This window comes from Crotalus tigris, unplaced genomic scaffold (genome assembly GCF_016545835.1).
Source record: "Crotalus tigris isolate CLP2741 ecotype Arizona unplaced genomic scaffold, ASM1654583v1 scf7180000017568.12009008, whole genome shotgun sequence".
Lineage (NCBI taxonomy): Eukaryota > Metazoa > Chordata > Lepidosauria > Squamata > Viperidae > Crotalus > Crotalus tigris.
Genome location: NW_024096478.1, coordinates 11,243,952 through 11,261,648, shown reverse-complemented (window position 1 = coordinate 11,261,648; position 17,697 = coordinate 11,243,952). Strand labels below are relative to the sequence as shown.

The following is a 17,697-nucleotide window of genomic DNA, read 5'->3' as shown; positions in this document are numbered from 1 at the left end:
TGAAGTGACTCCAGAGTGCTCCCAATATATGGAAATGAGGAATTAAAACATTTTACAAACCCATTAAAAACAATAAGAATAATAAAACAAAACCACAAGGGGGTAGCTAAGACAACCAATGTATAGGCTCCTTATTACCAGAGAATCCCCAGGCTTGCTGAAGGCTTATCCTTATGAACCTCTCAGATTTGCCCCCTTTTCAGGTTTGTCCTATCTGTTATTCAAGACAATCTGCCTACTGTGCTTATGCTTGGTTGTACTTTAAAATATTGTCTTTTTTATGCATCTAAAAAGGGCCATGAAGCAGATTTAGAAGGCTAATCAGTAGTTAGCAGTTATTCATTTTATCAATGAATAAAACAGAAGCATGTAATTGATGTGAACAAATATTTTTAACATATACAGTAATAAGCATCTGTGCCTGAAATAATTATTTAATATTTTTCATTGATTTGCTATATATCTTAGCATATTTGTTAAGAATTATATCCCTTCTTTTATACAGAAGCTAAAGGCGGCTTACATATTGTTCCTTCCTATTTTTCCTCTCAACCACAACCCTGGAAAGTTGATTAGGCTAAGGGAGAGTGATTGGTCCAACAATTTTTTTTTTAGTAGTCATTTATTTGTGATGCTAGTCTGCTTCTTCAAAGACTATCAGTTTCACTTTTTTGTGTATGTATAAATTTCTCATATTAAGTAATTGTGAGCATTTCCCTCATACATCTTGAACCAGGGAAATTTTATATATTGAAATAAACTTGGGGCACATTAATTTGCTATAAACTGTATTAAGCTTTCCTGCCTAGAAACAATACAGCAAATGATTTTCCCTTCTGAGAATGGTGTTTCAGAGGAGTAGGCAGTATGTTGAAGTTCTATGCAGAGTGCAGATAGAAGGAAGGAGGATGGACAGTGTAACATTTAGGTGGCATTTGTACCATTTATTTGCAGCACAATTAGGAGTTATTTTCTAATTATGATTTCTGCTATAAGAAGGAATTTTTACTTGAAGTTCTCTAGGACAAAGGAACACAAAAGTACAGCAAATGATTAGAGATTCTGTTAAAGTCTTTGCTTTGCTAAAATTGGTGTCAGAGTAATCAGTAACATTTATGTCCTATGTGCTCCATAACTTTTTATATTCCATGACTTTGCTTGGTTTCTAAGGCTTTATGCAGGCTATAGTACAATTGAACTGCTGACTTCTTTCATGTAAAAGACCCAAACAATCGAGATGTATTTGATGAATCTGACCATTGCCACCTCCTGACTTTTTAAATGAGACAGCAAGCAATTTCCAAATTAATTTTAAAGATGAATTATCTAAAGAATTTCTCATATTTGCAGCATTTTCCCCATTAGAAAGAATTGACAGTTTGCCGTGAATGAACTGTAACATCCAAACCTTGCCAAACATTTTTCTTCATAAGTCTCCTGAGCTGTTTAAATGTCTGAACTAAATTTACCAAACTTGGCAGATTCCTGAAGTTGAATAGAACTGCCAAATGTTTGCAACCTCAAGCAGAAAAAGCGAGAGTGCTAATAGTTTTTAGGCACCTGGCTATAATTGTAGTGTTATAGTGGTGTCTTACTACCCACTTGCCTCTTTGGCGCATTTGTATTTGGGTTGTCCTTAAGTGAAAAGTAGAATTTAAATACAATTGCTCTAAAATCAGCCATGGTCTCTAGAAAACAAAGTTTGTTTCTAGAAAACATTCCATATGCTTTGACATCTGATGAAGAGTCTCAGCTCTGCAACCTGGCCAATTATAACTAACATATTTTTTAAAAAGACTTGGACTTTTTTTTTAATTTTTTGAACCAGGGATTGCTATCAGAGATACTGCGTAAAGAAGAAGACCCTAGAACAGCTTCCCAATCCCTCCTGGTAAATCTGAGGGCAATGCAGAATTTCCTCAACCTACCTGAGACAGAGCGAGATCGTATATATCAGGATGAGAGAGAGAGGAGTATGAACCCCAATGTGAGCATGGTGTCTTCAGCTGCCAGCAGTCCAAGTTCCTCCAGAACCCCCCAGGTAAGGTTCAACCCTATTGTAATTGCTTTCAGTGTTGTCCCCTCATACAGAAAACCTAAAGTCAGGCATCTTATAAGATGGCTGGTTAGGTTTTTCCCGGGCTGATATTAATTAGAAAAGAAAATCTTAAATTTTTAGTTTTAAATTACATGGTCTTTTAGCAACACTTCTGGGGTGAAACCGATATGCTATTTTTAAAAATTAATGCTGCAAATATAAAGAACGAACATTCAATTAAATACATGAAAGAATTCAAATACCTACAGGGAAGGTTATATACTTTGGTTGTGATCTGAATCTCCTCAAATCAATGATGTACCCTGGTCAGAGCTAGGCATGTTATTTCCTTTCAGGACCAATGTGCATGTCATTCTCAATGTGTGCCTGAACGTTTTCATAATTTTAGTTCAGGGTTGTACCTTTAATTTTATCATATGGTTTTTTTCAGTTGATTCAGCACCTCAGCTTCTGGTTGGCAAGTTGACCTCCAGGTTGCATTCAGAAGTGCTGAAATACAATTAAGAAGAGTTTTTTTTAGGTTGATTGCAACTAACTAATAGAATAAAACCTTTCAAAATAAGTACTTGGACATGTGTTTAAGGGATTTCATTAAACATATTTTAGAGGTCTGTAGTTGGTTTTGGGATACAATTCGAAGTGTAAGTGCTGATCTTCAGCCTTCCAGATAGTCTTGAGTCATGAATGTTTAAGTGAACTTGTCCAGCAAGGCACATGTGCCTGTTGAGTGTGGTTAGATTAAGCTGCTAATAGTTATTGCCAAAAGTATGAACCAGAATCTCTACTAGCAGAGGGCATGATATGATGGTTAGTGTTGTGTTTCCTACCACAATTGTTGCTGGAAAAAGGAGCCACTGAAAATTAATGTCGGAATCAAACTTTAGACTCAAAATCTATTATATTCAAATTTGCAGATGACACTAAACTGGCAGGAATAGCCAACACTGCAGAAGATAAGCTCAGGATCGAAAAAGACCTTGACAAGCTTGAACAATGGGCCCTATCCAACAAAATAAATGTTAATGTGGAGAAAAGCAAAGTTTTACATTTAGGCAGGAAAAATGAAAGGTACAACTACAGATTGGGCGAGACCTGGCTCAAAAACAGTAACTGTGAGAGGGACCTTGGAGTCTTAGTGGACAATCACTTGACTATGAGCCAGCAGTGTGCAGCACAGCCAAAAAAACTAATACAATCCTGGGTTGTATAAACAGAGGCATAGAATCAAGATCACACAAAGTATTAGTACCGCTTTATAAAATCCTAGTAAGACCACACCTGGAATACTGCAACCAATTTTGGTCACCATATTACAAAAAAGATCTTAAGACCTTGGAAAAAGTTCAGAGAAGAGCAACTAAAAAACATATGAAGGACTTGGGTTTGGTTATCCTAATACAGTGGTTCTCAACCTGTGGGTCGGGACCCCATTTGGGGTCGAATGACCATTTCACGGGGGTCGCCAAACAACGCAGTCTGCCATTTTTTCCCCCTTTTCCTTAGCTGTGCTACTCCCTTTTATTCTATTGGCTTTTGAAAGCCAATAGAATAGACTCTCTTGAATAGAGTCTAATTCTATTGGCTTTCAAAAGCCAATAGGAATTGTCCAGGCTGTCTCTGCCCTGCTGAGCTCGCCAAAAGTCCCATTCTGCAAACGGTGCTGCACCAGTTGAGCAGTCCTCGATTTACGACCGGTTGAGTAGTCCTCGACTTACGACATTAAAAAGGTTGAGAACCACTGTCCTAAAGAAAAGAAGAAACAGGGGTGACATGATAGCAGTATTCCAGTATTTGAGGGACTGCCACAAAGAAGAGGGTGTCAAACTATTCTCCAAAGCACCAGAGGGCAAGACAAGAAACAATGGTTGGAAACTGACCAAAGAAAAAAACAACCTGGAATTAAGGAGAAACTTCCTAACAATGAGGACAATTAATCAGTGGAACAGCTTGTCTTCAGAATTTGTGGGCACTCCATCGCTGGAGGTTTTTAAGAAGAGACTAGGCAGTCACTTGTCTGAAATAATGTAGGTTCTCCTGCTTGAGCAGGGGGCTGGACTAGAAGACCTCTAAGATCTCTTCCAGCTCTAATCTATTCTAAAATAGAGAAGACAGGAAGCATTCAGCTGGTATGAAATGGCTTACAGAGCATAAATAAATGCTTGAAGACAGGGGATCAGTCTTTGGATTAGCAAACCTATAACATTTTACTCTTTAGCAAATTTGAAAAAATCATAATTTTTTTAAAATTGGATCATATTGCTGAAGTTGGAAAAAGCTAAGTGATGTTAATGGCTGGACCTATTCTATTCTATTTTAATCTATTCCATGCCATGCTATGCCATGCCATGCCATTTCATTCCATTCTTTTTCTATTATCTTTTTTTAACATATGCACTTTTTTGAGTTTCTAGTTTTGTTTATTTCATTTGTTTTTAAAAGGGTTTTGTTTTCTAAGGATTTTTTCTTTATCTCCCCTTAGTAATTTGGCATAGTATAATTTTGTATAAATATTTTTTTCTTTTTATCTTTGCTATTTTTCCCACACTATATAGTTTTTTTAAACAAAATAGACTTTTTTCAAAGTACAGCACATTGTATTTTATATCATTATATAGTTGTACTACCATTTACTTTATGTATAATATTGTAAAAAGATTAAAATTTAAAAGATTAAATATGTACAAATGTTTCTACATATTTCTCTAAATATACACATTTTGTATGCATTTTACATGTTTTTTCAAGTATGTTTTACCTAAACAATGCACAAACTTCTCATTCACATTATGTATTGGGATACGTTTTATCTAATACATAGTTTTCTATTCATTTTTAAAGTGGAGAAGAGATAGGAGTCGGACAAAAAATTGAATGATAAATTCAGTAGGAAAAATGAGTTCAGGCACAACTCTCACTCTCATTTTATTGAGGACATTCTTATACTAATTTTTGGTGATGTTGCTAGAGATGACTATATGTTTATTTAGAATTTGGGAGGTTATCAAAACAGAGAAGGAGGGTGGTGGAACTGAACATATGCAATATGTGAAAAGTTGGCATTTATGTCTGTTTTGCTTCACTCCATGCACTTATTCTCCAGGTATCGGTGTTCTTTTCTGTCTTTAAGAACATTTGATTATAATCACAAACCGTTACTATAGATTATGATGGTGATGATGATTGATCTCCTCTTTTTTATGCCTGAGCCTTAGGCTAATAATTTCTAGAGCAGGATACAGCTAAAAGTTACAATATTTAACAGAGAAAAGTATAACATTACTAAAAATAGAAGAGGGACAAAATGAACAGCAAAGGTAAAATGTAACTTAAAAGGGGCTTTTCTTTGTGTTGGAAAGATAACAAATGTTGATTGATTGAAAGAATTTATAAGGGCCTCTGGGCAGCTAACAATAACTCTGGGAGCCTTGTAATATTTGATATTTGGTTGGCCTCCCTATGGAAAACATAAGATGCCTGTAAATGAAAACTCATTTGGTCACCCTGGTAAGAATCCAAAAAGATAACTATAAGATTTATGCCAGTTCATTTGGACAACGGCTGTGAATCATATCCAAGTTAGAGAAGTGAGGAAATTACCTAGAGAACGAATAGATTTCTTTTAGAAAAAAAACAAAATCAGCAATGGTATAAGCTACCTCCTCCTGCGGAAGCAGGGAAAATTTCCATATATTAACTTTTTTTTTTACAATGCATATATGGTGGGGTTTTTTTTGCTTAAATCATAGTACTGAGAAGAATAATTTAATGCTAGAAGAATGCTTTAAGAAATAGCCAAGATAGGCAGACAGGAGAAAACATATTTGAAACGAAAGACATTTTTTTTCCTGGTGCCAAAGTTAATCCTATATAAAAAATACTGTTTCCATAGATACCAATCTGTGATACAATTTTGCAGTATAGTAGATAATCTCAGAGTATCAAGAAATATAGTAAATGTCCATTTTCTTCCCTATTACATTGCTTTTTAAAAATTATAATTCTCCATTTGTAGCTTTCAAACTGATCAAGTTCTGTTTTGGAATGTGTATTTGGTAGTAGGTAATCAATGCCAAACTGACCAGGAAAAAAAAAGAGTCCAAATGTTTTGAGATGAATATGACAATATTTAAATGTGGGCTTCTGCTGTTTAATTTGTTCTTTGTTAAAAGTTAAGGGATATTTTAAAAAAACAGATTTTAGCAAAGTATATTTATGTACTCCATTCTTTCGTGTTTGCTCCATTTTGTCTATTTGAAAAAATAAATGTAATAATTATAAAATTACAAAGCAGCAACTGTAAACAACCTTGTTAACACACTAGAAAAAAGTGAATTTTCAAGCCCCGTTAATAATGCAATTTATAATCATAAAATTGGGTGAAAATATTTTTTTTATATTGCATGATGACAAGCTAATGAAACTGGAACCAGGCAAACTTCCCTTTAATTTTATAATTTCAATGCCATGATAAAGAATATTCTGCTTCTTCAGGCCACAAATCATGATGGAATAATTCAGAGCAGGCTTCTCCAAATTGACCACAGAATACAGGCAAACATATTCCAAAATGGTTCTAATCCTTTTTTAAAAAAATATATACCTGAGACATTTATATTACAGCAAGTTTTAAATCTGTGTTTATCAAATACAGAACAAATGAGCCATAAACCTGGTTCTCAAATACAAGACAAAATCCCACACTTCCTTTTAATAATACCTTATTAAGACATCTCTTTTTTTGTTAAAGATGATAAAGTATATAACCCTGTTAAACTTTCAATCAATATAAAATCTTACTTTATATGCTGTTCTAATGAAACAGCATGGAGGAAGTGCTATTATTTCTTCCAATCCTTTTCTAACTATACTTTTTGCTTTAACATGTAGTTCAGTTTGCTAAAACCTTGCTTAACAGAGCTGGAAGGGACCTTGGAGGTCTTCTAGCCTAGCTTAAGTAGAATCCTTGGTTATTACTGTGTATTCTACATGTTTCTTTAAACTATTGCTTGATTGAAACGGTTGTTCAGCATAATTTATTAGTTCTTGCAATAACTGATTTGACTTTAGTGAAATTAGTAGCCATTGTAATGTGTAGTAGATTTCTAGATTTTTGTGCAGCAAAATTCCATCTCAGTTCTTTTAGTACATTTATCTGTGAAGGAAATATTATCTCATTAGTGTCCTTCAATTGTCACAGAAATTGATAGGAAATCATTTATTTAAAAGGAGTATAATGGAATGTACCCAGCTGCAATGTGGGTTTATGAAGTCAATGGCAGCATATCAAGCACACTGGCAGGCATAGAGTTATTAATCTTTTTTTTCATACCCACTGATTTCCTAGGTGAAATTAGGTGACTGTCTAGCCAGCATAATGATGGGAGACCATACATACTCAAATGACATACGTATAATTTTAATAAAGGATGAAAGAGACTTGTGGGAGTACATTAAATTGAGTAATAATTTATTATTTAGAGACCTCTATGCATTTACTCATTTTTCCTGGAAGAATTGGCCCTTCCTCCAAGGCAGTGTTTCTCAACCTTGACAATTTTAAGGCATGTGGACTTCAACTCCCAGAATTCCACAGCCAGCATTGCTGGCTGTGGAATTCTGGGAGTTGAAGTCCACATGCCTTAAAATTGTCAAGGTTGAGAAACACTGCTCCAAGGTATGATTTTTGGGGGGAGGAGGGGGAGGGAGCAAACACTGAAATATTCATATACATAATATGTTGTATTTGAGGACAAGTTGAATAAAATAACTGTTTAAACATTACTTCATCTACTACATAACCTTTTAATTTCCTAGTATATATTTTTGTGTGTGCTGAAAGTCAGAGCAATTGAAGAATACCATGTGTATGTTTGTAGAAAAAGAGAGTGAGAGTGCATACACATGCTTTGTATGTCCTACAGGAATGCCCTGCAATTATTTCCAATCACAATTAACCTGATTAGAATAATGGACAGGAAGTGTCCCTCTGTAGCTAATGCAGTTTGGCATCAGCTGACTGAAATCCTTTGATAATTTCTGCACAGATGGCTGGGCTGAAAGCAGCACTATTTTAATTATTATTTTCATGGTCTCTTGGTAGGCCAAAACCTCAACACCGACAACAGACCTCCCCATTAAGGTGGACGGAGCCAACATCAACATCACAGCTGCCATTTATGACGAGATCCAACAGGAGATGAAAAGGGCCAAGGTGTCTCAGGCTTTGTTCGCCAAAGTAGCTGCCAACAAAAGTCAGGTGAGTAGGGGATTATCTTTTAAGAGCAGGAATACCTTTGAGGATGAAATTGGATACATCCCTTCTACAGATAAAATACACCTATACAATCTTTTCTTATTTGTGCTTTTGCTCCAGAATAATTCCTTTCTGTGGATTTAAATAGACTAATTTTTTTTAAAAAAATCCAAAACTATAAAATAAGGACTTCTGAATGATAGTGGTTTTTTATGTTAAAGAGTTATAATCACTATTTTTTTTTGTTTTGAGTGTTTTTTCCCATTCAGTAAAAAGACAAAATGGAACAATAATAAAACATACAAAGTGAAAATAGTCACATACTAATCTTAACAGAAATATTGTAACCCTACACATTAATAGTATTGCTTTGATTATAAAATGGATCCGAGCCTTTCTTATCTCCTTTTTCTTCTAACACTTCTTGTTTCCTGATACACCCCTTGTTTTTAGTTTTGCCTAAGGCTTAATATTCACAGAAAATAAAAAAAATATGAGTGCAATATAAAATACATAAAAGGAAAATGCCATGGATCCCTTTTATACACTGTTAAAAGAATAAAAATCTCACGTACCACATGGCAAAATATAATGAGAGCTGGAACTGTTAAACGAATAAAGCTGTTAAAAGCATAATGCCACTTGGCACAACTACTGTGCATTTAACGGTTTTCCACTGTGTAATAAATGACATATGTGATAAAAGTGCAGTAAAATAAAAACTGCACAATTGATTTTGCAAACGTGCCTTTCGGTCTCTTCTTTTTGCATTTTTTTTTCATACACAAACACAAACATACACTTAAGACAAGATAGTTTTTAATAAGGACTATTTAACACAAACTGAATTACCAGGCTCTTTTTGAGGTTTGGCTAGAAAATGCCTGGAATCTTGCTGTCATTTTATGCAGAAAAGTCCTGAAATAGAAATGTTTTAAGTCACTGAAAATAATTTGGGTATCTGAACTGCTTCAATTAGTGCCAATTTGAATACTGAATTTCCAGAGGAATCACTCATGAGTTATTCACTTTAACTAGAATATTTTAATTGTTCTTGATCTGAAAAAGAAAGCAGTTTTGTAGCATGTAGAATCAATAGAGAGGATTAAAAAAATGAGCAGCAAGATTTATCAAATGTGTGAAAATGAAATTTGCTGTGGTTGTGCCCTGCAAACACTTCTTGCATAAGTATATCTGAGTATGTGCTTTTCATTTCACAGTTCTCTCAAGTAACCCTGATTTTCTTATACTTTTAACTCTTTTGATATATTGCAGTAACTGCAACGTTTGGTTTATGTTAGGAATAGGAAATGTATTCAGCTCCGATAACAACATCAAAATCTAATATTATGAGCTTGGAGTTTCTGTTTGCATATCAAGCTCATTTATGAATATGTTTTTAAATTATTCTTGGTTGCCATGGTATCTTTATTTTATAATATTGAGTTGTGGGGAAGCTAGGGCAAAATTTGAGAACTGTTGATGCTTTTAATGTTTACAGCCTAGGTGTCAAGATCCATTTACTTATCTAGAGTTTAAAGCCTAAAAAACATCTCCAATAGACCGACTTTGTATGAATCTCTAGAAAATTAAAAACCACCACTTAGACCTGTTTAAAAATATCTTGCTACCACATGCATTCTAATTAAGTTATTATTGAGATCCAACTCTTCAAATAATACTACTGCTAGATCATATATGACTTATATAGTATAATACTTTGCTTTCAGCTGTATGCAGCTCTATGCCTCTGGAGAAACTCACAAATAGAGAGTGATATTACCACTATCAATTGACTAACTATACTCTTCAGACATGTATCTTGAGTAATTTATTCAGAAAAGTAAAGCACAGGTATTCATTACATAAAAAGTACTTCTGACTACTTGAAGTCTCATTTTTATAGGCCGCTGTTCGTACAAGCAATCATTTCACACAATGTGGTATAAAAATGACAGGTTTAGTGATTTAGAAAATTGTTACTTCTATTTCTACTTTAGAAAACTGTAAGTGGCAATTTAAACTTGTATATTGCATAAAATGTTTCTATAGAATCTGAGATTTTAGATCCAGATTCAAATGTAATCAGATTACCATCATCCAAGACTAGCCAAGAAAAGGCTCATTCTAAATAATATTCTCTGGCAATGATGTTAAAGATAGGTAGCAAAACATTAAAGGGACCCTGAATGTTTGTTTCAAATTACATTAAAAACTATAAATGATCACACTTAAGTTTGAGATATTAAGTGTGAACTCAAAATTGTCAACTCGTAGAATAGGCAGAATAGGCAGATGTTGTACTCTAACAGGCACATTCAGGGGGAGTTAGTTACAATAATCATAAAGGGTTTGATAGTTCTAGAACTGAAATGAGGATGGACTAAAAGAAAGGAAACATGCTGAACAGTTTAAAAAATTAAGGGAGTTTCAAGTTGTGTGAATTAACAACTTGCTTCTGGAGAACAATTGAATTCACCTTTACTGATTCACTTATAAGGAAAAAGGTAATTCTTTGGGAGAAAATTCTGATCTGGCAAATTGAAAGGTTTTTTGCAATGATTTACTCATAAAGAGGAATATACAAACAGAGGCACACTCCATTCAATTCTTCCATATGGTCAACATTTCTAATAACAACTTTGAGCCGGGAATTTTGAATAATATCTTAGAAAAATAAAGAAGACTATAAGAAGGTGAATTAGTTCTCAAGGATTTTCTTTACATCTTTGAAGTCCTTAAGGGTCCAAAGGGATTGCTAAAAATATGTGTGAGGCTACAAGGGCGTGTTTATTTTGGAGCATGCCATGAAGAATTATAGAGTTAGTTCCCTGCCCTTTTAAATAAATGTATATTATGGAAAGTAGAAACTATGGCTTAAATATACTTTGGGTATTGATAAATGTGTTAATTTAAATAGTAATATGTATCATTATCAATATTATAAGCATAATTATTCAAAATGTTTGTTTTTAGCTTTGTTTTTGGTCTCTCTTCTCTCCCTACTTCCCCATGTTAAGAAAAAGGGTACAAAATGTTCTTAAGGAAGCACACACTATACTTTTCTTTCCTTGTTCTTTTTGCTAAGTTTTGTGTGAACAAAATTTAATTTATTGAGTTTTACTATGATCATGTGATAATTCTTGTCAAAGAAATCTTTAATTAGAATAAATAGTTCAAGTAAAGACTCAAAGGAGTAGTTTAGAAGAACTAACAAGTAAATCTCCACAAATATTGAAGTTCAGCATATTGCAATTCAAAAGTAATCACTGTAAACTGTACTTATAGAAATCAGATATACTTGTCAAGATTCCATTAACATGCATGTCAGAATTCAGTATTACAAGCCACTCTTTTATCCATTCCACTTTCTTCACAGGAGCTTTATTTTAATGGAGATACACTGGGTTTGTAAAAAGGAGAGCTCTGTGAGTGAGTTACAAGTTCATACTACTACTTGGCTAATTTCATGCTGTTGTAGATTTCCAGGGTGAACATTTCTTTTAGAAGCCTTTGCTTTGAGTACAAAATTATTAATAATTATTAAATTATTAGAAAATAATTTTCTGTGGCTAATTTGACTAATAGCAGATTCCCAATCTCTTAAGACATCTATCACACATTATAATTTTTCTCACAGATGCTGACATTTTTCTGCACTGAAGATGTGGGTGAGGAAATATCCTTTAACATATATTTTGAGTCGAGTTATTTTAAATCATTCTCACTAAAATCTCTTAATTTGCCTACTCACGTATTTGCTGGAATGTTCCTGTCAATGCAGAAACATTCAAATCCTTCAAAAATTATAAACATCAAATTAAACAAGTTGTTCCTAAAGGACACTCAATTAAATACCCAAGATATATATTTCCATACAAGTGATCAGCAGTGCATCATTATGGATTACTATTAATTTCTGCTTAAAATGAAGCACTTTCAGCTTCTTAGTATCTTGGAAATTACAACAGTAAAACCTAGAGAATTCCAGTCTCTGTGTGCTTTCCAATACCAAGTTTAAATTTCTTCTTTTTTGCAATAATTCATTATTCTCAAAAATTGTAATTTACATTATGAATATATAAATAAATTGGTATTCTCAAGGAAGTTGTAGTTTGTGGTTCTATTGGTATTGGTATATAACAGGTATTGCAGATGTCTGATCTGCTATTACTCCTCTTAATCAAAAACTGTTTTAAGCCCTTTGTGACAAAAGCTTTGAGTCTATCAAAAGCTTTATAGAACAGTCTCTTTATATGTGACAAACAGTTTTTGAATTTTTAGTGATGCACACACCAACCTGGTATTTCTGGAAAAACTTACTTAAAAAAAAAAAAATACAGTAGGCATCCGTAGGTTAAAAGCCCATATCAAATACAGCATTTATGCTCCCTACTTATTGAAATACTTTTCCAACATAGCAATGGTACTCAACAGTACTTGCTTCATCTTGTGCTTCTCTATATATTTTTGTTATGTCTTACATAGTGCTACTGAAGAATAATATGCTTCTGTTGCTTTTCTTGGCATACACCCGACATTCTGCCCTGCTTAGTGTTCACAGAAATAAAGATCCTTAAAAGAAGTTACCAGCTTGTAACATCATGCAGAATTTAGCATCTCAACACTATTTATTTACTTCCAACTTTTTGTATGCCACCTGTTCTCATGGATGGGGTAGCACATTCTTAGAAAATAAAAATGATGGCTGGCTAATGCAGTATTTGAAGCTGTATGCATCCCCTCCCTTGAAAAAAAAGAGATCAAGTTAAACTGCAGAGGTTGAAAGTCTGATAAGGAATTAAAACAGAGTGACAGAGAACAATCTCACCAATATCCTATTGGGCAAATGAGTATTTGTGACTGGCCACACCTTAATATCAGAGAACTGCCCATAACTTTTATGTATGAGGTCACAGTCTGTTCTCAGAAATTAAAACATAAGCACTGGTCCTAAAACATGTTCCCTATCTTTGCAATATATTGTGTTTCCCCAGTTGTACATAAAAATATATTGGTTTTTGCCCTTGAGTAAGACATGGTATAGTGCACAGCCAAAAAAGATTAAGGAAAAACACCTAATGAGTCACAGAAGAAGAATCCACAAAAGAAGCAGAAAAACTAGATCTATTTTGCATCATGTATTTGTCACAATTACAATAGGAAATCTTCCATAAATTAATAATGGAATTGCAAACTAGATAAGGACTATGTAAATACATCCTCTGATGTTTCTTTGGACTCTATAAATCTGTGTGAACACACAAGTTATACATGGAGTACCATATCATTTCTAATACTCAGAAAATGAGCATCCAGAGGCACTTATTTGTAGCGGAATGAATAAGGTTATATTTCAGTGCTTGCGTTTAACAAAAATATCTATTATTTTTTGTGATAAAATTCTCTTTGCATGGAGTATTTTACAAAGCTTCCAAACATATGAGCTCTTTCAGTAAAAACTTAAAGATTTTGGTTTTTGTTTTTCATGACTAATGCTGACCTAAATATTACAAAGTTTATAGTTAAAAATATGACATATAATGTTCATTTCTCTTCTCGTCTGCTTTCCTTTACCTCTAGGGGGTTCCCATTCCACCATGTTTTAAGTACTTGTGCTTATTAAGTAGGAAAATTGGAAGATTAACAAATGAATGCTATATTTTACTGTCAGATACATTTGATTAGGAGTCACAGTTCTTATAAAATATGACAGAAACGCCTAATTGCCTAATTTTTTAAATACAAGAAACTGTGGTTATTGACAAAATTGTGTCCCCAAAAAATTACAAACTGAGTTTTTTGCAATCTCGTAACTGTATAGGCAACACAACTTTTATTTGCTTGATGTACTTTATGTACTTCTTGAAATGTTTCCATAAGTTACAGAAACAGATTTTACCATTTGCTTAATTTTATTTTAATAGATAATCTGGTATTAGCATTATTAACTCAATACTTTAAGGCAGTGTATTACAGTACATTAGATTAAAACTGATTAAATTTGGTAGATGTTAGGACTACTATACCCAACCTAATGTATTTTCTGATTACATGGATAACTTTTTCTTCCCATGAGTTTTCCATCCTATCTTAATCAGTGTATTATGGCCACAATATAAGCATGATATTTTAAGCAATACTGATTTAAAAATAGAGCTTCAATATTTAACTTATCAATATATATTAAAAAGAGACCAAAAATTAATCAGAAAGCAGACTTGAAATTTTTAAAAATGATTTTTAAATTTCAGTTTTAAAATTTCAGTTTAGAAGATACATTCTCCTTTTTCCATCCATGGCAGTATCTTTGTATAGCTACTGATTTGAATCAACATGCCATTGTAGACACACTCGTGTATGAGTAAATTCTACTGAGCTCAGTGAGACTCAGTTCTACATACAGTTGGGCTTTTGGCTATTTTGAATCAGATGGTAGGCTTTCCCAATAGTGGATTCATTTATTTATAATGGATAAAGTGAGAAGCAACAATAAAATAAGTGTCCCATAACATCTTCACTTTGGCATAATATTTTTAGAAAGCATTCCGATTTTATCTTAAACATATTAGTGGATTTTTGAAGAGACAGTGTTCAGGGATATGTAGAAGAGAATGTCTGCACTGCATTCTCTCTTATTTTCATTATAAAAGAGAGATTTCTGATCCTCAATTTCCTGCACAGTTTTAAAATTAAAAACCTGGGATTGAACCTGGACAGGAGTAGTTTAACTTACATTAGCAAAGGAATGGGGTAACCCCTTCCCTTTATTTACTGTTGAAAAATTCTGGTACAGTGAACAAACACCAGGTTTTATTTATTTTTATTCTTTCAGCCACCTGTTTCATTTTCTAGCTTGTTTTAAACCTACTTTTATTCCCAATACAGATAATATGGTCTGGGGGGGGGAGGGGAAAGGATGGATATTAGCCAGGTAGTCCTTTGTATCAGTCTTATGTCAATACTTTTATCTATGTGAAATTTAGTTTCAGTGTTTTTAACACAGAAGTCAGTTTTGGAATTTTCAGTTTCCCTTTGCTATAACCTCCCTGAATAAATCACACAACTACTTGAGGTTTTTTAAACATAAAAAGGAGTTTATTTATTAATAATTCATGAGTTCTCATCGAACATGCACGAAGCAACGGTGCTATTCAATAGAGAATACTGTCATCATCTGTCACTGTTTTATTTGACATTTACACTTTTTTTGCAACATACTGAAAAACTTTCTCAGATAGCACAGTAAGATTATTTCAGTAATAATAAAAAAACACTGCAGTGCACATTAAACTTCCCTCTTGATAGTAATTTCTTGGTACGGAATTGTGTGTCTTGGTTAGTAGTTCCATTATACAATGTTTTCAATAGTAGCCTCTCATGGTACTTGAAACCTTTTTGCTTGTTAATATATATGATCCTGAATGTGTGAGTGATAAACTGTTTGAATAAATAGATTGAGAGCTTAAATGAAAGGTAGATTTGTTGAAGAAAAATATCAAATAGCTTGTGAAAAAGAAGCTAGATAATAGCTTTTTGTGAAAGAAGTTAATATAAATGAATTGCCATTGTTGATGCCAAATAAATATGGAGGGAGGGAGTACTACCGTGGTATAAAATTGCAAGCATGAAGAGGGCATTTAGCACAATAACATTTTAGAGTTAAGAGGGTTTAAGCAATTTCTTGCTAATATTAGGCTTATGAAAATCTTTCTGCTCTGTAGGTTAGTTATCATTTATAAAAATTGCAGAACCAGCTGATACATTCATAAGCTAATTATTGTAGCAGCTGGGTATACATGGTGCAATATGTCAGAGGCTATGAAATATCATAGATTTCTTGGGTCCTGCTGTGATCTGTGTACATGCATGCCCAGGCTGTAGAAGACTAGATCCCTTAATCTGATCAGTCAAGCAAACAGTTTCTGGGGAAACTGGATTTCTCTTTCCCTAAATAACAAGAATGTGCTTTACCTTCAGACCTAAGCTTTGCTAAATATGCCATTAGCGTATTTCCACAGGGGAATCAAGTCATTTTCTGGTGTCCTAAGGATGGGTCCTTTGCCTGCTAACTTCCTGTGCCAGAAATTAATTTGGTTTGCTCATGTGTTGCACACATGGTCACATGGCAGTCTAGTTCATTTCTTAATAGCTTCATGGTCAGGACCTTGCAAGGTGCCAGGCAAATTAAAATGATGCTACTTAAAGTATAATGGCAGAGAGCACACCGTCCATAATGAGACCTGTAGTGTCAAGCTAAGTGCTGGTAATGAGTGTAGATTATAGGAGTAGATATCAATCAAATGCAGCTGAATGTTGCATGAAACATTCCAAGATCATAAGGAAGAGGAGAGAAGTCATCTGTCACATCTCTCTTTTCAAGCTTAACGTTCTGAAAAGGCAACAGCAACCTCAGGCCAGAAGATATCAAGATCACTCAAAACTTGGAGCAATTGTAGGGTGTTTCTTAGCCTTTGAAAAAATACGAAAAAAGCAGAAACTGAAACCAAGTCTGGGGCCTCAGTTTTCCAAGGGAATGTGTTGAAGCCATACTTGTTCAAATAGTTTGTGTGTATTCAGTGGGAATCAGTAAAAAGAATGCAGGAAGACGTATTCCTCCCTTCCATGTTCTATTTTACATTTAAAAAAAAAAAAATCTTTTGTATGGAAGGACCCCTGAAAAAATACTTTAGAGCTGAGAGTTTTAAAAGTCTGTTTGCTTGTTGCTTTATTATTAAAGAGACATGGGATTTTGTGTGAGGAGAAGAGAATGTGGGAGTCAACCATCACCTGATTCTGTGGTTAGCCACATACCATGTAGAATAGTAAATGCAGATATTTATTCCAAGTAAATGATTAGATATCTTCTTTTCATTTCCCACCACTCCTAGCTATTGCAAGAAAAGATCAGGTCTGCACAACTGTGGCCTCTCACTTGTAAAAACAAGGCAGTGTTGTGTTACAGATTAGTTTATAAATCCCCCGTGGCTTCACAGTTCAGTGCCTACAGCTGCTGCAGATGGGCCTGGCTTTTTGTCTCCTCACTGTGCTGCAGCCGGCAGTTGAAGGAGAAAATGGAATGATCAGGTTATTAACATGTAGGCCGTGAGGAAGAGGCTGCACAATGAGAACAGCTGGTATGGCTGTCTTGGCTGATGCAGCGGAGATAATCAAATCTTGCTTTTCTTTCTTCTTTTTTTTTGGGGGGGGAGGGAGATAAAGACAGAAGATGCACTGGAGAGTTAGGCAAATAATCACATGATATTATGCAGTTGTTAGCATTACAATTAAAAATATAAAAAACTAATACAAACTTAAAAACTAAAAGAAGAAATAGAAAGTACAGAGAAAATAGAAGTAAAATAGAAAAGAAAGAAAAAGTAAA

The 17,697-nt window shown here is 33.9% G+C and overlaps 1 protein-coding gene across 2 annotated transcripts in view; it reads left to right on the top strand.

Moving 5' to 3' along the window:
- The window catches only part of SATB2 (SATB homeobox 2), a 132,271-nt gene that overhangs the window by 79,346 nt on the left and 35,228 nt on the right, over window positions 1-17,697 (top strand). Inside the window, exons 8-9 of one of the 2 annotated variants that reach the window (XM_039353460.1) lie at window positions 1,829-2,041; window positions 8,160-8,315. In XM_039353460.1, coding sequence (XP_039209394.1) covers window positions 1,829-2,041; window positions 8,160-8,315 — 369 coding nt within the window. The remainder of the gene's footprint in view (window positions 1-1,828; window positions 2,042-8,159; window positions 8,316-17,697) is intronic. The other variant, XM_039353468.1, reaches the window with a different exon arrangement.